At 46.5% G+C, this 20,230-nt stretch overlaps 1 protein-coding gene across 1 annotated transcript in view; it reads right to left on the reverse strand.

The window, feature by feature from the left end:
• Window positions 1–1,160: 1,160 nt before the first annotated feature.
• GALNT12 (polypeptide N-acetylgalactosaminyltransferase 12) overlaps window positions 1,161–20,230 on the reverse strand; it is a gene marked incomplete at its 5' end in the record, with an annotated part of 38,679 nt that continues 19,609 nt past the window's right edge. The window contains 7 exons of the mRNA XM_082842391.1: window positions 1,161–1,424; window positions 3,637–3,783; window positions 8,995–9,108; window positions 11,027–11,158; window positions 13,546–13,722; window positions 15,099–15,216; window positions 17,972–18,157. Of these exons, the coding sequence (XP_082698517.1) occupies window positions 1,284–1,424; window positions 3,637–3,783; window positions 8,995–9,108; window positions 11,027–11,158; window positions 13,546–13,722; window positions 15,099–15,216; window positions 17,972–18,157 (1,015 nt within the window). The 3' untranslated portion in view covers window positions 1,161–1,283. The remainder of the gene's footprint in view (window positions 1,425–3,636; window positions 3,784–8,994; window positions 9,109–11,026; window positions 11,159–13,545; window positions 13,723–15,098; window positions 15,217–17,971; window positions 18,158–20,230) is intronic.

The raw sequence follows: 20,230 nt of genomic DNA on the forward strand, positions 1-20,230 counted from the left end.
CTCACCTGTTCTTTGTTATTTAATCCTCACAAGTGCCCCACAAGCTTGGTTTCATTATTCTCATTGCACAGATGAAGAAACTGAAGTTCAGAGTGGTTAAGATGCATCAGATTGATCCAAGTCAGGTGAACTGGATTTGTTCCTGGCTAATTGTTAAACTGCATCCCTCAAAGGGGAATGTGTAAAAAAGAGCCTGAGACAAAATTTGATGCTTTTTAATCAATTGAAGACATGTGTGTCATCTCTCACATCTGACTGACTGCAAAAACAAAGATTGGCAATGTTCTTGCTTTTTAAAAAAAAAATCACTCATATTGACTTCATCAAGTTGACAAGATCTCAGAAGTAGATCTGGGATTGTTCACAAATCAGAATTATGAAGAGAAACTGCAGCAGCTGCTGTGGCACAAAATCTAACATGGATTGAAATGACCAAATATTATTAATGAACAAATTTGAAAACTGAATTTCACATACAGCATTACATTTCTCCCTGACACTAATGTGTGATAAAAATTAAAAATGATATAAACATGTTTTAAAGTCATTGTGGTAATTACTAAAAGTAGCCAGCCATCCCATAGCTAGGCATTGTCAGAAGTCTACTCTGTGCAGTTGAAGTTTATATTAGCCCAGTACATCAAATTGTTCCCTTGGAGTTTCAGCTTTGGTGAGTCCTCTTTGACTAACATAAAGTTTTGACTATGACAGCAACACATAACCACGTAGCATTCTTTATTAAATAAATCTAGATTATCTCAATGACCTGAAGGAATCAATATAATGTTCCAGTGTCCACCTATCTACAATGAGAAAAATCTTAACCCAATGTTTGAGGTATTATGAATTTATGCAAAGTACATTGCATGAGTCTAATTTCCATGCAAACATCTTCATACCTGGGAATCCTTTCAAATACCAAAATAAAATATTTACCTTTTTGCTAAGGGGAATAACAAGACATGACAGTAGAATATACATCTTGATAGAAAAATAGTTAAAGCTTTTAATTCTCTGAATACCTAGAGTTAACATTTTATGACTACCCTTTGAAAACAGGGTATTTGGGAACAATTTTAAAGTTTTCAAAATCAGTACAAAGCTTATTCACATTTTTATTAAAGCCAACATCACTTTCACAAATCACAGAATGATTTCCTTATGAAAAGAAGAGCAGCCAAGTGTTTGGTGTGTCTGTCTCTGTGCTTAGCTAAGTCTGTTAAACACGGAGTTCAGGGGCTCCCCCCATCTCCTCTAGATGGGCTCCGTAGTACAGTGACACTTCATACCATGTGTTCCTTGAAGAACCATTTCTGATGATCTGAGTTGGTACAGTCTCGTAAGAGTGGTACAAAACTGTCGCTCAATTCCTTCCTCTCAGCCTGAACACATTTCTTGGACTGTACATGAAATAAAGAACCATCCTACAAAAGATAATAGACATTGGGTGTTCAAGATAATTGTAAGCAATTCCTCAGAAAGTATCTTTTCCTTAAAATGTGTTGTTAAGTGCTCAGGGTGATTTTTATTATTTCAGAAATATTTATTGAGTAGTGAGTGTCTGCAGGTATGAAGGCAGCCCATGACTGTGCAGAGAGAGGGCCAGGCGGGTAGAAACGTATGTCATGCTTGTCTCTCCCAGGAGCTCTTCATGGGGTCCGTGACTCTACCGTCAGGGCCGATGGTGCCACCTGCTGGCCATTCTGGGATCGGTCAGACCCTATATCTCACCCTTACGGATGTTCTTTTCCTTCAGGGTAACCAGGACCAAAGATCCTTTATTAATCTCTTCCACCTCTCTTAGGTCAACTAATTCCGTCTCTGGTAGTCTCTTTCTCCTATGTATTTAAGTGGAGAATCTGGAAACTTGGCTTTAGTCCCAGCTCAGCCACAGACCAGCTGGGTGAGGGTACAGGTCACCAGAGAGGAAGCTGGTTCTGCAAACAATGCCAATTCCCAAACCCTGAAGGACAATGACCCTCTCTACCGCCTCTCCCATTTCTTCTTTCCCCAACTGTTGCTCAGTTAACTCGGCAAGTCTCTCCCCAAGTTCTGGAGTTTATTTTTTTCCCTCCGTCTCTCTCTGGTGTAAGCTGTACAGCCCCAAGGAACTTCATCATGGTTGAGAAGCAAAAGGGCAGAACAAGTGGCATACCTGTTCCAGGGAAACAGAACCCTTGGAAATAAAATTAGATGCAAAAGAATCTCTATAATATTAATCTGGAAAGCCCTTAAAGGTGCTCATAAATTGCCTTTAGAATAATGTGAAAGTAAATAATTAAAACTTCCCTCCTCCCACCCTTCTAAAGAAACTTGCTTAAATGGTCACTGAAATTAAAGATTTTTAAGGTAAAATTTTAATGACATTTCAAACCAATTTCATGATTTCTTTCTTTTTTTTTTTTTTACAGTACGCAGGCCTCTCACCGCTGTGACCTCTCCCGTTGTGGAGCACAGGCTCCGGATGGGCAGGCCCAGCGGCCACGGCTCAGGGGCCCAGCCACTCCGCGGCATGTGGGATTTTCCCGGACCGGGGCACGAACCCGTGTCCCCTGCATTGGCAGGCGGACTCTCAACCACTGCGCCACCAGGGAAGCCCCACGATTTCTATCTTGCATTACTCTTCTTTGAGGGCTTACAATGGCTTCCAGTTGGAAGAAAGAAGGGAAGGACAAAACTTTTGGGGTTTACAAAAATATTTTTCCCTATTACTTTTTATATCACATAGACAGCACTATGGTGCCTGGTTTTTCCAGGAAACCTGCAAATTTCGTTGCTAATCATAACACTTTCTACAGGAAAGCATATTCCAACTTCTAATTATACTTAGAATTAATCCATTTATAAGTAGTATAGATGAATCTTTCTATCCCTGGGGCCAGGCTGGGAATGAAAGTTTTCCATTGACATAAAAGTGAACTAATTCTTTCTTCTGAATTATTTTCTTTGGATTTATTCCCTCAAATGCTTTTTTAGTGAGTCTTTGGAGATGACTGGTGTATGAGTCCCACCACGGGCTTACTGCAAACATGGTAGAGGTAGTGCCTTTCAGGCGTGAAATAACACCCAGTTCCAAATCAACAATGGCTCTTCTGATAGAGAACCAACTCCATCAGAGAGGTTTTCTTGGTTATTATACAAGTAACAATTAATGTCTATAGAGCTTTACAGCTTCCAAAGACTCTTTCTGGCCATACATCTACTCTTCACTAGAGGTAGACAAGGTTGTGATTCTTGTCCCCACTTTAGAGCTGGGAAAACTGAGACTTAGACAACGGGAGTGGCTTCTACTTGGATCTAACCTCATGTCCTCACACTTGGCAATTTGTTTCACTCGTTTGAACCCCACATGATCTCTGAACACATTGGCGACAGCGCCTCTTCCCATCCCAGTCAGTCGCAGCTCAAAGTGTAAGGAGGACAGGAAGACTGAAAGGGAGTGGACAGTGAAGAAAGAAGGAAAGTGCTATCAGTGCTGGATGCCATAGGATCCCTTGGGGTCACTGTGAAGTTCCTGGTCTCCTGTAGGGGGCACATCCCTGAGACTTGCTAGGGACTCGCTTTACTTCCAGACTCCCCTCTGCAGCCCATGTGACCAGGAGTGACAGCAAGGAAGGCATGAGACAGCTCCCTTACCTCCTGCAAGATGAACTTCTGATCCTCTGGGGTGGCTCCCTCGCAAAGATGCATGATGAGAACATCCATTCCGGCCTCCACCGCCACGCAGCCTTCTGGCTGGTGGGTGTTATAGCGTATTTCATTCTGGGACGTGTACTCGAAAAACTAGAAACAGGGCGGCCAACATGTGCCAGTTACCCTCTGATGTGCAAAGAGGGAAGTCTTTAGAAAGAAGGATGAAAACCTGGGGTCACCAGGGCATGGGTGCTGGGATCCAGCCTTCTCCCCTCACCCACCAACACCAGCCTGTGTCCCCGGAGCACCACGTGCACCTCTGGAGGGGTGCTTAGCAAGCATGAATGGAGGGGCCCTTTCTCATCCTTCTCATTTGCTAGATTGTGAGGGTGGGGCTGGTTCCTGGGTCACCCCACACCCGCTGTGCCTATCCCCAGGCTGTTGCAGAACGGCAGGAAAGAAGATGGACCGGTCCCAGCAGTCAGGGGCTCTCTGTGACCTTGACCAGCCACTTCCTCTCCTTTTCTTCATTCCTTTCCTCCTCCTTCCCCTGAAATATAATGGAGGCAACCATACCTTGGAGACTATAAAAGTTCTGTGCACAAGCAGGCAATAGGACTGCTAACAGGAGGACTTGTTCTTCAGAGCAATGGTTTTCCTACCCTAGTGCGCCTAGGAAAAATGCTGATTCCAGGCCCCACTCCCAAAGAGGGAATGAGGATTCCTTCTGTCTGAGATGGGGCCTAGGAAGCTGCACTTTTACACTTCTAACAAGACACACAGCCACCCATCCACCATGATCCATCCCCTTGCTTCCAGGAGATTCTGACACAGGTGACTGTTCTTAAGGCATATGGAGCACTGCTTCTCAAACAAATCTCCCTGAAAGCTGGTCAAGACAAGAGGTGGGTTAGGGAGGGATGGGATGGATCTGAGAATCTGCATTTCTAAGCTCTCAGGTGATGCTGATGGTACCACGTGGGGACACCTCTGAGGAGTACTATTCTAAAGGGGGTTGAAGAACCTGAAAATTTTAAGGCTGTAGGGGTCCAAATTATGAAAGCTTACTGTTGACCATAATGGTGCATAATATTCAAATGGAATCGGGGTGACTCCAGGTTGGAGGAAAACTTGAATGCCCATCCCTCGTCTCCAGTGTCTGACACCTTACTTAGGACAGCAAGGCTTTGAAGGTCCAGAACCAATGCTTTGCTCTCTCCTGCATCCTCCCCTGGGCCCGCCCTGGCAGGCTTGCCTGCTTCCCGGGCAGGGTCCTGTTATGGTCCTCAGAACTTCCAGGTCTTGCTCCCCTGCCCCGCTTGCAGTTCAGCACTTAACCCAGACCGATCTACCTGGGCCCTGACTGATGAAACTGCCCTAAAAACCGCTTTGCAATGTGGCACTACACATCAAATCCTATAATTTCATTTAAGAATTAATTCTGGAGAGACCTTCAAGATGGCGGAAGAGTAAGACGTGGAGATCATCTTCCTCCCCACAAATACATCAGAAATACATCTATACGTGGAACAGCTCCTACAGAACACCTACTGAACGCTGGCAGAAGACCTCAGACCTCCCAAAAGGCAAGAGGCTCCCCACATACCTGGGTAGGGCAAAAAAAAAAAAGAATAAACAGAGACAAAAGGGTAGGGACGGGACCTGCACTTCTGGGAGGGAGTTGTGAAGGAGGAGAAGTTTCCATGCACTAGGAAGACCCTTTACTGGTGGAGACAGGGGTGGGGTGAGGGAGAAGCTTCAGAGCCGCTGAGGAGAGCGCAGCCACAGGTGTGCGGAGGGCAAAGCGGAGAGATTGCCGCACAGAGGATCGGTGCCTACCGGCACTCACCAGCACGAGAGGCTTGTCTGCTCACCCGCCGGGGCGGGCGGGGCTGGGAGCTGAGGCTCGGGATTCAGTCGGAGCGCAGGGAGAGGACTGGGGTTGGCGGCATGAACACAGCCTGCAGGGGGTTAGTGCACCACGGCTAGCCGGGAGGGAATGCAGGAAAAGGTCTGAAGCTGCCTAAGAGGCAAGAGACTTTTTCTTGCCTCTTTGTTTCCTGGTGCAAGAGGAGAGGGGATTAAGAGCGCTGCTTAAAGGAGCTCCAGAGACGGGCGAGAGCCACGGCTATCGGTGTGGACCCCAGAGACGGGCATGAGACGCTAAGGCTGCTGCTGCCGCCACCAAGAAGCCTATGTGCAAACACAGGTCACCATCCACACCTCCCCTCCCGGGAGCCTGTGCAGCCCGCCACTGCCAGGGTCCCGTGATCCAGGGACAACTTCCCCTGGGAGAACGCACAGCGGGCCTCAGGCTGCTGCAACGTCACACCGGCCTCTGCCGCCTCACGCTCGCCCTGCATCCGTACCCCTCCCTCCCCCTGGCCTAAGTGAGCCAGAGTCCCTGAATCAGCTGCTCCTTTAACCCCGTCCTGTCTGAGGAAGAACAGATGCCCTCAGGCAACCTACACACAGAGGCAGGGCCACATCCAAAGCTGAACCCAGGAGCTGTGCGAACAAAGAAGAGAAAGGGAAATTCCTCCCAGCAGCCTCAGGAGCAGCGGATTAAATCTCCACAACCAACTTGATGTAACCTGCACCTCTGGAATACCTGAATATACAATGAATCATCCCAAAAGGGGGTGGACTTTGGGAGCAACTGGAGACTTGGGGTTTGCTTTCTGCATCTAATTTGTTTCTGGTTTTATGTTTATCTTAGCTTAGTATTTAGAGTTTATTATCATTGGTAGATTTGTTTATTGATTTGGTTGCTCTCTTCCTTTTTTTTTAATATATATATATATTTTTTCCTTTTTCTTTTTGTGAGTGCATATGTGTATGCTTCTTTGTGTGATTTTGTCTATATAGCTTTGCTTTTACCATTTGTCCTAAGGTTCTGTCTGTCCGTTTTTTGTTTCTTGGTTTTCGTTTTGTTTTGTTTTGTTTTTGTGGTACGCGGGCCTCTCACTGCTGTGGCCTCTCCCGTTGCGGAGCACAGGCTCTGGATGCGCAGGCTCAGTGGCCATGGCTCACGGACCCAGCCGCTCCGCGGCATGTGGGATCTTCCCAGACCGGGGCACGAACCCGTGTACCCTGCATCGGCAGGCAGACTCTCAACCACTGCGCCACCAGGGAAGCCCTGTTTCTTGGGGGTTTTCTGTAGAGTTTTTAGCACTTGTTATCATTGGTGGATTTGTTTTTTGGTTTGGTTGCTCTCTTCTTTCTTTCTTTTTTTAAATTACTCTTTAATTTTTTATTTTTAATAATTTTTATTGTTTTTTATTTTAATAACTTTTTATTTTATCTTATTTTTTTCTTTCTTTCTTTTTTTCTCCCTTTTCTTCTGAGCCATGTGTCTGACAGGGTCTTGGTGCTCTGGCCAGGTGTCAGGCCTGTGCCTCTGAGGTGGGAGAGCCGAGTTCAGGACACTGGTCCACAAGAGACCTCCCAGCTCCACGTAATATCAAATGGTGAAAGCTCTCCCAGAGATCTCCATCTCAATGCTAAGACCCAGCTCCACTCAACGACCAGCAAGCTACAGTGTTGGACACCCCATGCCAAACAACTAGCAAGACAGGAACACAACCCCACCCATTAGCAGAGAGGCTGCCTAAAATCACAGTAAGGTCACAGACACCCCAAAACATACCACCGGATGTGGTCCTGCCCACCAGAAAGACAAGATCCAGCCTCATCCTCCAGAACACAGGCACCAGTCCCCTCCACCAGGAAGCCTACACAACCCACTGAACCAACCTTAGCCACTGGGGGGAGACACCAAAAACAACGGGAACTACGGACCTGCAGCCTGTGAAAAGGAGACCCCAAACACAGTAAGATAAGCAAAATGAGAAGACAGAGAAACACACAGCAGATGAAGGAGCAAGGTAAGCACCCACCAGACCTAACAAATGAAGAGGCAACTGGCAGTCTACTTTCCTGAAAAAACTTTCAAGAAGAAAGTTTTTCTACCTGAAAAATAATTCAGGGTAATGATAGTAAAGATGACCCAAAATTGTGGAAACAGAATGGAGAAAATACAAGAAACAAATACTGTATGCTAACACATATATATGAAAAAAAATATGGTTCTGAAGAACCTAGGGGCAGGACAGGAATAAAGACACAGACGTAGAGAATGGACTTGAGGACATGGGGAGGGGGAAGGGTAAGCTGGGACGAAGTGAGAGAGTGGCATGGACATATATACACTACCAAACGTAAGATAGATAGCTAGTGGGAAGCAGCCACATAACACAGGGAGATCAGCTCGGTGCTTTGTGACCACCTAGAGGGGTGGGATAGGGAGGGTGGGAGGGAGACGCAAGGGGGAGGAGATATGGGGATATATGTATATGTATAGCTGATTCACTTTGTTGTAAAGCAGAAACTAACACACCATTGTAAAGAAATTATACTCCAATAAAGATGTAAAGAAAAAAAGTATTAATTGAGTAAGTCATCTGAAATGCAGATCTATTGGTGTTTTTTGCCTCTTTTTTTTTTTTTCTGACCAAAGATGTCAGTGGCAGGGTTATTTATAGTCACAAAAACAGAGAGAAAGGGAATCAGTTACCTCAACAGTAATTAATATAGCCACACAAAGGAATATCAAGGGGCTGTTAGGAATGATATTCTCAAAGGGTGTCTAACAATACAAGTAAAGTATGATTAAGTAATGGAAATAAGAGACTATAAAACATGTAGACATTATAACAACTATTTAAAATACATAATACCAAGCTCATGCATTAAAAGACATCGGGGGACTTCCCTGGTGTTACAGAGGTTAAGAATCCACCTGCCAATGCAGGGGACATGGGTTTGAGCCCTGGTCCAGGAAGATCCCACATGCCGTGGAGCAACTAAGCCCGTGAGCCACAACTACTGAGCCCGCGTGCCACAACTACTGAGCCCGTGCACCTAGAGCCCATGCTCTGAACAAGAGAAGCCACCGCAATGAGAAGCCCACACACCACAACGAAGAGTAGCTCCCACTCACTGCAACTAGAGAAAGCCCGCACACAGCAACGAAGACCCAGCGCAGCCAAAAATAAATAAATTAATTAAAAAAAAAAAAAAAGACACGGGAAGTAAATATATCTTAATTATAATGGTGGTCGCTCTGGGTCCTGTCATTTACTACTTGCTTCTACTTTTTATATTTCCCAAATGTTCTGTGATGAGTATATATTACCTTTATAATAAAAAAGTCACATATTTAATGCTTTAAAAACACACAGATTTCCCCTCATCTCCCTCTTTAAAGGCCCACACCAATGATCCCTTGAGCACTGAGCGTCCCATTGTCCATTGTCCCAGAGCTTGAGAATGTCCATCTATTAAAGAAGCAGCACCTACCTGGTTCTGACCCATCCCATGACAGTGGTACAAAATGACCTGATGTCCTGTGATCTCGTGTTCACTGGGAGGGTTATAGTCAAAGCAGTAATCTTTTAGTCCTTTGTTCTGGAGCTAAACAAAACATAAAGGCATTTTAGTCCAGATTCCACCTAAGGTTGTGTGGGCGGGTAGATGGAGTAAGAGGAGTGGCTGCCTCAAGAATTGGACTCATTGCTAAGAGCCCCTGCCATTTCTAGTTTTAAAAGTGTTTTCCCATCCTATACCCCAGGCAGGAATCATAAGCTCCATTTTAAGATGATAAACCTGAGGAGCAGAGAGATGAACCCTTTATGGCCTGAGAGCTCATACCACTTCATGTCTCATTAGCGCAGCCTTACTGCTGCACTAGGCCAAACACAGCTGGATTGTCACCTTGCGTACGTACCAAGGAGCTCCTGCTATCGCACATCTGCGAAGGACACCCCAATTGAGAGATCCGGCATTCCACAGATCAGAAGTCCATCATTGTAGATTACAGGAACAGCATAATACAGAGCCAATGATTCACACACAAAGTCACACAACAGGTAAGCGGAGATACCTGAGTCTTGAATCCAGGACCTCAGACTCCAAGTCCAGTACTCTCTCCATCACTCAACATTGCCTAATCTAATGTCATCTCTAAGGTACTTTTGGATCTAAATCCCTTTAATCATTCTAAGAGCAAAAAACCATGGGAGGTTCCATGCTCCTCCTCCCTTCCAGGAGCCTCCAGAGAAAGACTCAAACATCTTGCAAATCCCTTTCTGGAGAGTTTAAAGAACCTCCTTCTGAACCCCACTCTTGCCCCGGCCCTTGTCCACCTTTGACTAGCCTGGTCCTGAGGATAAGACTCAGCCATATAGAAAGAAGAATCCACAATCCACTAGCTCATAAAACACAGAACAGCATGTTCTTGATGTCCCTTTGCTTGTGAAGGAATCTGGGAACAGGAGATGTGAATAATCAGAGCATCTTATAGCTAGAAGAACTCAAACGTCATTAAGCCAAGTTGTCCCCACTCTTGACCACCAAAGAACCTCAACCTCAAATCAGCTCCCTACGTTCAAAAGATGTGGTCTACCAAAGAAACTACAAGAAAAACTAAAAAAGAAGAAAAAAAAGGAGAAACCCCTAAAGATTAAAACAGATTGATTAAGCTAACTATATCAACTTGGTGATAGACATAGAGAATGTTTTGAATGACTTTAGAGCATAGTATGTTTGACTACACTTCCTTAGTGAAATATATTTTATAAATAAATAGAGCTGCAAGAAATCTTAAACCTCATTCAGTATTACACTGTCAGTGGGAGGGTGGAGCAGAGAAGAGGGAAAGCAAGAGAGGCAAAATCTTGGTAACTGTAGAATCTCAGGGACAGGGCTCATTACACACTCTCTCTGCATTTCTGTATGTTTGAACATTTTCGTAATGCTAACTGAAATGAACACACCAATACCCTGCTTTGTATTTATCAAGACTTCCAGAATGGAACACAGCTCTTCTGATGAACACAACACAGCAGAAGAGGCCTCCCTAAGTTGGTGGAGTTTCAAGCAAAAGCCAAAGGTGCTGGACATTTTAGTTGACTTCATCCCAACAACATTTCTTTTAGGTTTTTTGAAATAACACAAGTGACTCTCCTTCCCTACTACTGCTTTTGTGGATCCCTGAGTTGGGAATTAGTAACTGGTCCAGTTATTGAGACTTGAAGTCATGTGATAGGAGTTAGTATAAAAAAATAGGACTTGGGAACACCAATTTTCCAAGCCTCAGTTTCCATCTGTAAAATAGGAGGCTGTACTCACCAATTCTGAGATGCTTCCTGTGCTGACATTCTGGACCTGAGGCCCAGAGACTCAAGGGGAGAAGGAAGGACAGTGGATGAAAAGGGGGGAGGGGTGTGGGAGAGGCCAGCTGTCGCCATGAAGGGGTCTTTCTTTCACAGAGTTCGTCAATCAGACCTGGAGGCCAGGAGCACCCTGCCCAGCACGGGCCCACCTCGCTCACCATCCCGAAGAAGCCAGGCCTGTCCTCAGGCACGTGCAGTTCTGGATACACGGTACTCAAGAACCACTTGAAGTCCTTACACTGGAGCCTTGCACGGAGCTGCCTCCTCTCTGTCACATCCCCAAAGGGTTCCTAAGAAAATGACAAAACAGTGAGCCCCTGCAGGCCACGGCGCTTCCTATCAAAGCCCCTCTCTCACTCACTCAGTAAGCTTTTATTGAGCACCTATTGTGTGCGTAGCCTGCACGGTGCACGGAGGATAAGGAATGGCCTCAGACATAGTTGCAGCATCTTAGTAGGAGAGACTGCTGCACAAACAATGACATCCCCAGGTGCTCTCACTGCAGGGAGGTGTGGCCAGGTACAGGAAGGAAGAACACAAAGCACCTGCAGATGGGACAGGGAGCTGAATTCTGGGGCTGCACCAGCATCCCTGGCCCCATGTGTCATCCATGAGTGTGTGATCACAGACCAGCAACAAGTCAGTAGCACACGTACGCCATAATGTTCTGATTCACCACTGATACCTGAACACTCACTTCCAAACAAAGGTAAGTATTCTAGAGGTAATTATGAATGAAAACCTTATATGCCCAATCTATTGAAGTCTAAATATATTCTTCGGATAGTAAGAGCAAAATACTGCAATAATAAATACTTGTAGAAGTTTAGTTTTATGGACAAAACCAATGATTAAGAACTTTTTTTTTAGTTTATTAATTAATTAATTTATTTTTGCTGTGTTGGGTCTTCGTTTCGATGTGAGGGCTTTCTCTAGTTGTGGCAAGCGGGGGCCACTCTTCATCGTGGTGCGCAGGCCTCTCACTATCGCGGCCTCTCTTGTTGCGGAGCACAGGCTCCAGACGCGCAGGCTCAGTAGTTGTGGCTCACGGGCCTAGTTGCTCTGCGGCATGTGGGATCCTCCCAGACCAGGGCTCGAACCCATGCCCCCTGCATTAGCAGGCAGACTCTCAACCACTGCACCACCAGGGAAGCCCCCAATGATTAAGAACTTCTGAATAATTAAATAAAGCAAGCATCTATTTAGCACAGCAAATGTGCAACCACAAGAGCAATGCTGAGCGCAAAGATAGGACTGTCCCTGACGTTAAACTATTAAAATTTGACAAGTTAAACATTTAACAAAATGGTAATGATAGGAAAAACATTTGAATAAAATTTCCAATTTCTCCTTATTTCCCAGAAGTTCATTCTTTGATGAGAGTCACTATGATCTCATCTTCAACCAAATATCCATTTCAACACATGGCCACTTGTCATTCAGACAAAAGGTGCATGCAGTGCCCCTCTTACTAACATATTATTCTTTGGGAACCATCAGGAAGAGGGATCTGTGGGTTTCAGACTGGGTGACAGGGAAAAGCAGATGTTTCTACCCTGCAGCCCTGGGCAAGAGAGAGGAAACAATGACCCTGGAGCCCAGAGGCAGAGAGAGACCAAAGGGGAGGTCAGGGTGAGGGTCCCGAGGGTTCCACAGAGCAGAAAGAGATCCACTGGGGTGGACCCAGTTCTACCCGCATCAGCTACGAGGCCTTGGGCAAGTTCCTTACATCACTCTCTCTCTGAGCTTCAGTGTTCTCACCTATAAAATGAAAATTTCAGAGCTACCCTGAAGGGCTGCTATAAGGATTCACAAGAAGAGAGTTTCATCAAGTGGCCAGGAAAGAGGTCTTGGGACAGAGCTTCTTGTCTTTCCACGTGGCCCCTTAGTTATGTGAACACAGGTAAGTGGGAACCCTGTCCTGGGGTGTGCAGAGGTGGTGTGTCAGAGGCAGTGAGGCTCTTTGCTAAAATGTATTTGTAACCCCAAAATCAATACTTGTGGTGTCTTCACGCTTTCAGTCATTCTAAAACATGACAGTCACCCAACGTGCATGTTCCCAGCTGAGGTCACGTCTCAGCTCTTGTTCTGTAAGCAAGTGTCCTGTTCATGGTCTATTTAGTGGCACGGTTTTCAGATTGTTCTGCATTGTGTTGGTGATTTCACTGTTTTAAATGGCCCCCAAGCGTAGCGCTGAAGTGCTGTCCAGTGTTCCTAGGGCAAGAAGGCTATGATGTGCTGGAGGGAGAAAATAGGTGCATTGTATGAGCTTCACTTGGGCATGAGTTCAATGTAACCAATCAACATTATATATTAAATAAATTATTTAAACAGAAACACACATAAAACCAAGTTATGTATTGATCGATCGACAAAAATGTCCACCTGCGAGAGGTTTGCAGGACTCTAACCCTGTACTTCCCCACGAGCAATGGCTCAAGAGTTGGTTCCAAATTCAGTGACTGCAGTGCCTGTATGCAGCATTAACTGCTGCGAATAGTGAGAATCAACTGTCTGTTGTTACTGTAAGTGAAGGAATAAAGTTTCCCATACAAGTGTCATGAGCACCCAATTTCCTCTCTATTTCTGGAACTAGATCTACTATGGTAGGAGGACAGAATTAGCTGCTGTTGTTCGGATGCAGCCAGATGGAGCGTGGGCAGGCCGGGAAACTCACCAAGCGGGCCTGGGGGTTGCGATGGTAGTAGAGCTCTTTAAATTCATCCATCCACACTTCCGCTGCGCGGACACTGTTGGCCAGAGCCTTGTTGCGGGAGTAGGGAGCTTGCCTGGGGAAAACGTGGCCAACGTGCGAACACGGGTGTGTCTCCAGGGTCCCCCCGCACTGCCAGATCTGTACACAGAGCGGGTAGGAGGTGTGGGGTGGGGAGTGAGCGGGAAGTCAGCTGCAGGTCCACAATGCCCAGAGCAAGGAGGCTGGACACACGGAGGTCACGGTGAACACTGCCAAGGCCTCACCCCCCATGGGGCAGGGGGCCACTCCCCCAGGATACTCAGGACACGGGATGCAGTCAAAGAGCAAGAAAGCAGCCTCAAAGACAACTAAGCCATCGGAATCCAGACCCCAAAGTCCATGCACTAAGGCGCATGCGCTTGACTCCTAGGAGCACCGACAGTGGACCTCGCTGGGAACTTACTTATTATGTAAAGCACAGGCTGATTACCTGGTCTCCTAGCCACAGAAGATAGGAAAGCAGCAAGTAAGAAGAGAGGTTTGGAAGGGGGACAGGAAGAGCTTCTAGAGGCAGACAGAGCAGCCTGACACCTGGGGAAGAGGTAGAAAGACCATTAAAAGCACACCCCAAAACTCAGCAGGTGGAGTCATCTGGAGCCTTTGCATGCTGGGGCAAACGGCTGTGAATACCCCATTGTCCCCTGGATGTATGACCAAGGATAGCAACTGGTGCTTATAATGGGGGGGGGGAGGTGAGTCCTTAGTGGAGAGTCAAAGCCTTGTGTATTAACTCTTAAAGCAGGAAACCATATAAAATATTTGTAAAGTTTAAAATTTTCCATTTAAAAGCACGAACATCGACATAAGGTTTTGATACTTAAAATGCAAGATTCAATTAACTAGAAAATCCACCCAAATGCTTGGGCTTTCCCAAAGGGGCCTCTGGGGATCACATACAGCAGAATCAATAGATGGGCTCATTACAAAAGGCAGATTCCCAGTCCCTACCGTAAATCTATCAAATCTGACTTTCCAGAGACCATGCCTGTTAATCTGCACTTTTAACAAGTTTCCCTAACAATTCTGCTATGTGTCAAAGTTTGAAAGTCACTGTGCCAAGTAAAGAGGCTACTTTATCAAGCAGTCAAGCAAATCAAGGCTCCAAAACATGGGATCAGGAGGCAGGGACCCGTGTTTTAGTCCAGTCTCTGCCATACACTCTGTGAGTGACCTTCAGCCAGTCGCTACCCGCCTCCGGCCTCTGCCCCTCCTCTTTATGGAGTGAGAGGAAAGAACCAGGTGAGACTTGCAAGACCCTTTCCAGCCCCAAATCTATTAAAAGTGTATTTTTTTAAAAAGTTTACACAAGACAGGCGTGATTACAGGATATGTGTGCCACTGTCATCTTTGAGGATCGTTGGATAAACTGCCAATATGGAGAAAAAGTCCACCAGGCTCTCCTAGCAAATACATCCTTCCCAGAGAGAAAGAGAACAGGTTAAGAATGAGTCCAAACAGAAGACTGGAATACTTACTCTAAATGAGAATTCGAGGTTTTCTCCGCCCCAAACTTCCATTCCTGTATCGTAAGACCCCAGGTATTCAAAATATTTCTTACTCACAGAAAACAGCCCACCAGCCATGGTTGGAGACCTAGAAGCGTGTGAATCATAATTCAAGGTAAGCGGCAGGAAACCATCACAGTTAGTTGAATCCCTTCTCACCACAAGCCTGGAGTCCATTCATCCATATAAGCATACCCTGAGTTCACGTTCTGGGCCTGGTGCTGAACTGGGCTGGAGGCACAGACGTGCCCCATAGCCCCTGCCCTGGGGAAGCTCACAGACATCTCACCAGGCAAGCACAGAGCAAGGTGTGGGATGACTAAGGCCAACCTAGGGCCCAGCGGGAATGCAGAAGCAGCCATGAGATGCGGAGGGGGGCGGGTAGAGCTAAGTTTCTCGGAGGAGGCATGGTCTGCAGCACAAAGGGAAGTTAGCCAAGAAGAGGCATGGAATGGTCCTCCGAGAAGACAGGAGCATGAGCAAAGGCCCAAGGGTGAGAGAAAGCCTTGTACTTCTAGGAGCACAGACAACAAGGAGAGATGAGAAGAGAGAGACCAGGTTCTAAGAGGGTGGCAGAAGTAAGGGTGCGGTGGCCTTGCTCGTGCAGCCCTCACAGATGTCCTTTATCGGCCAGTAGAGGCCACTCTGGCATCTTAAAGCTCCCCAAGGGCTTGAGCCTCTCCTGCTGGAATGGCCTCCCCTGCAGGACCCACACGGCCAGCTCTGGCCTGCTGCCTCAGCCAGCCCTGTTTCCTCCCTTCCAGGTTCATCTAGGAGATGGCACTGGTTTCAGAAATGGCCCAAGGCTTCCATCCTACCCCCGCAGAAAGCTATAGCGTCAACACACCACAGAGATGCAGAGGAATACATTTAAAAATGGGGAAATATATAACATGAAGAGCCTAACAGTTCAAAAATTTAAGATCCTCCAGTAGTGCTTCCAGGCCTTGACAAAGTATTGGCTTTTCCTGAACTCCAAGCTCTGGGCCAATGAGAACAGGATAGCAAGACTATGGAAGAGAAGGTTCTAGGCTACAAAGCATTTTCATGTGTGTTCATCCTAAAGGCTAGGAAATAGGTAGGGTGGATATGCTCATACCTATTTCACAAGTGAGAAAACTGAGGCCCAAGGATATTACAGGAGGGGAAGGATAGCTGGCCACAGTGTCCCTGAGCATGTGCGTGTGTGCGTGTGTGCATGCGTGTGTGTGGGGGGGGGCAGTTTGTGTCAGCATCACAGGCTGCATATGTGACGCTTGATATGATCCTTCCTACTTGGTGTCTCAGTTTCCAAACCTGTTAAATGAGGGGTTGGGCAGGATGCCACCCCTCAGGGCTCCCGTGGAAGCCTACATGTCATCCTTGAGTCGTCCTCCCCTCATTCCCATTCAATTCCTCCCAATTTTCCCACCACAAAGTCTCTGGAGTCCACCATGTCCCTCCATCTTCTCCTGCACCATCATCTCTAAGCTGGAGGACTGCAACGCCTCCCAGTGGTGCCCCTGCCTGCAGCTCCATCCCCTCCAGGCCCCCACCCCCCACCATGTGGCATACAGCACAGACTTTAGAGAATGCAACAGGCTAAATAAGGTCACTTCCAGCTCAAATCCCTTCAGTGGCTTCTGAACACCCACAGTAAAGTCCAAACCCCTTTCCTTGGCCTTCAAGGCTGGATATGACTTGGCCCCATTCACCTCTCCAGCCCTGTCTCTCAACACTGTCTCCACAGTTGTTCCTCTCCAGCCAGCACTGGGTCATCTCAAGGTCTGGACTCAGGTGGAAGGATTCAGGCCAGCTGCCAAACATGGGTGCAGATCTACGACACCACTTCTGGGTCAATACCCCAGTGATAAAGCTGAAGTCCAACCTCCACTGGCCTGACTCCTACATCTGTCTCCCATTTGGTGCTAAACTTGGAAGGAGAGGAAGAAGCCAGACTATGACTTCAACACCTCAAGAATGAGGGCAACCCAGCACCGCTTGAGCCTTCTCTTCTCAGACCCAGGCTCACCCACTGGCCAAAGCTGGACCCTGTACCCCCAGGTCTACTCATCCCCTGCAGCTCAGAAGGAGCCTGACAGTGTGTCCTCAAAATATTAGCCATGGAATTACCATAGCAAGTCCAGTCCTAGGTATATACCCCAGAGAACTGAAAACAGGCACTCAAACAGACAATAGTGTACCGCTGTTCACAGCAGCATTATTTACAATAACCAAAAAGTGGAAATAACCCAAGTGTCCATCAACAGACAGATGGATAAAGAAAATGTGGATGCATACACAATGGAATATTATTCAGCCATTAAAAGGAATGAAGTTCTAGAAGGACTTGAAAATACTTTGTTAAGGAAAAGAAGCCAGACACCAAAGGATAAATATTGTGTGATTCCACTTATATGATGTACATAAAATAGGGAAATCCATAGAGATGGAAAGTAGGGTAGAAGTTACCAGGGGCTGGAGGAGGGGAGGAAAGGGAATTATTGCTTAACAGGTATAGAGTTTCTATTTAGGTTGATGAAAAAGTTCTGGAAATATGTAGAGGTGATGGTTCTACAACATTGTGAATGTGCCTGATGCTACTGAATTGTGCATTTAAAAAATGGTTAAAATGGTAAACTTTATGTTATACATATTTCAACACAATTTTTAAAATAAATTTTAAAATATATATATATATATATATATATACCAATATAAAATCCACATATATAGCAATGATTTTTAATAAAAGTAAACAAATACTCTGGAAAAAGAAAAGAGAGGCAACAGCTAACCATCCCTCCTGAGGGCCTTCACTGACAAGTTGGCCAGATGCGTGCTCAGAGAAGTCAACCCCTGACCTGATGACATCGATGGGGGACCGCATGCGGATCCTCTCCCTCTCGGGAACCACGTGCCACGTGAACACCAGCCTCCAGTCGAAACCGCCAATCTGGGGCTCCCCAGCGTTCCCCAGGTACTCGAAGGTGTTCCAGTCGATCACATCGATCACAGGGCACACCACTGCCAACTCCTCTTCATGGATCCTGAAAACAGTCAGAACAGCCTTCCACTAGAAGGAGGAACACCTGTCTGAGAAAGGCCTGCTTCTCTTATTCCAGGGGACTACAGCCAAGTCAGCCCTGGCAGGTGAGCAAAAGGGGGCTGCTGGGCAGTTGGGGGAGGCAGGGAGCTAGGACTCTGGCCCTGATATGAAAAGTCCCACAGCTTTAATATTCTGATTCCATCTAGGGATATTCTGGTTAAATTTGAATCCCTCTATGAAAGTCATGATGTCAAAATTAAAGCTAAATTTTAAAACGGAAAGCACATTTTCAGTTTCTTCAAGACTGCAAGAGATTTCTTCATTTAATTAAAATGAAACATCTTCAAGTCAAGAAATAATTATCTCCCTGTGAACAGAGATGCGCCCAGACCAAAGGGTCTGCTTTGGAGTTAGAAAATAAATTTTAATCTTGCCTCTTATTTACTGTGTAACATTAGCATTGTCACTTAACTGCTTAGAGCCTGTTGCCTCATGGGTTACACTGGAAAAATATACCTACTCATAGGTTAATGTGGACTCCCTACGGGAATGTTTGTAAGAGGCTGGCAGAGAACCTGGAACTACTGCTATATTTTTCTTTTAACCTTTTTTATTATTAAATGCTACACGTAGTGGAAAATGTGATAATTTCCTTTTGCAAGCATCAGCTTGTGCGTAGTCTTCAGCAGTTCTCTCCACAATCATTCTTACAAGCCCAGCCATCCCAGCAGGCTTCCGGACTGTGTTTCTTTGCATTTGACAGCACACCAGGAAACATGAACCGAGACTGAACCACGTGTGAACGCCAGATTTCTCTGGGTTACATTTTGGGGGCAGTTCTCTAGAATTTGAGACCTATAAATCGTTAACTTGTGACTTGCAGTCCACCTGGTTGGAACCACGGGTAGTCTAATTTTTGCAAGAAAGGGAAAAACGGGGGGAGCCTGCACTGGAGTAAAGAATTCTAAATCATGGTTAGAGAACGTGCAGGCCCAGTAGCAGTGGTTACTGGGTAGTGTTTCCTGGCATCTTGTGAGCCAGGGACCAGGGATGCCAAACATCCTGCAGTGTGCAGTCCAGCCCTACACAGCAAAGAATGGTTCTGCCCCAGATGTCAACAGCAGCTTGTAAAATGCCAGGAGCACTACCCAGTTGATGTGACAACCAAAAACATCTTCCACTTCCAAAAGCCCCTGGAGGAAAGGGGCTACTGTGCCTGGTTGGGACCACCTGAGGGACAGTCTACACTCCAGTGTCTCAACTCTGGTGCACCCTCAAGTCTTCAGGGAGCTTCTGAAACATCCAGAAGGCCAGGATCTACCCCTCCAAATAGTCCAGGAGTTTTTAAGGTTCCCCAGTTATTTCTAAAGGGTAACCAGGGGAGAATCCCTTCGTCTCCAGGTATGGAGCAAGGACGTGATTATGGGGAATGCTGCCTCGCTCTTTCCAAAGGGTGGGACGGGGTGAAGTGGAATTCTAGATGGCATTAATGAATCAGCTGAAGGGGAAAAGTGCCCCTACCATGACTTTAGACAGGCCTAGAGGCAGCCCTCTGTATGCACAGTGGGGGAAGGGGGAAGGATGAACTCACTAGTCCGGGTTCCAGAGTGAGCACCTAGCTGTCACTATGTTCTAAGTAATCTCAGAGTCCATCACTGGCCTGAGGAATCCTGAGTCCTTTCTGCGGGTGAAGCTCACCAGAGCTGAGCGGGAGAAAGAGGCAGCAAAGGACCAGGACAGCAGGAAGTGGCAGAGCAGAGCTCAGTCTCATGCAGGAACAGAGGCGAGGGGGTCCCTAGCGCTTTCAAACAGACCCTGACAACCAAGCGCTGGATGCCAAGGGAGAGCAGTTTGCCAAATGCACAGACTCTGATCCTCCAGCCCTTCAACCACTCCACAGGGAAGGGACCAAACAGAGACCCCCCAAACTTTCCTCTCCCACCCGGAGGAGCTCTGGGCTTGCCAGCTCAGCTCCTGATGCTGAATCAGTAGGATGGAAAGGGAAAGAGAGAAGAGAAGAGAACAAAAGTAGGCCCAGGGGTAGATGAGAAGGTGAGTGTAAGAGACTGTGGGA

This window comes from Leucopleurus acutus (genome assembly GCF_964270905.1).
Source record: "Leucopleurus acutus genome assembly, chromosome: 7".
Lineage (NCBI taxonomy): Eukaryota > Metazoa > Chordata > Mammalia > Artiodactyla > Delphinidae > Leucopleurus > Leucopleurus acutus.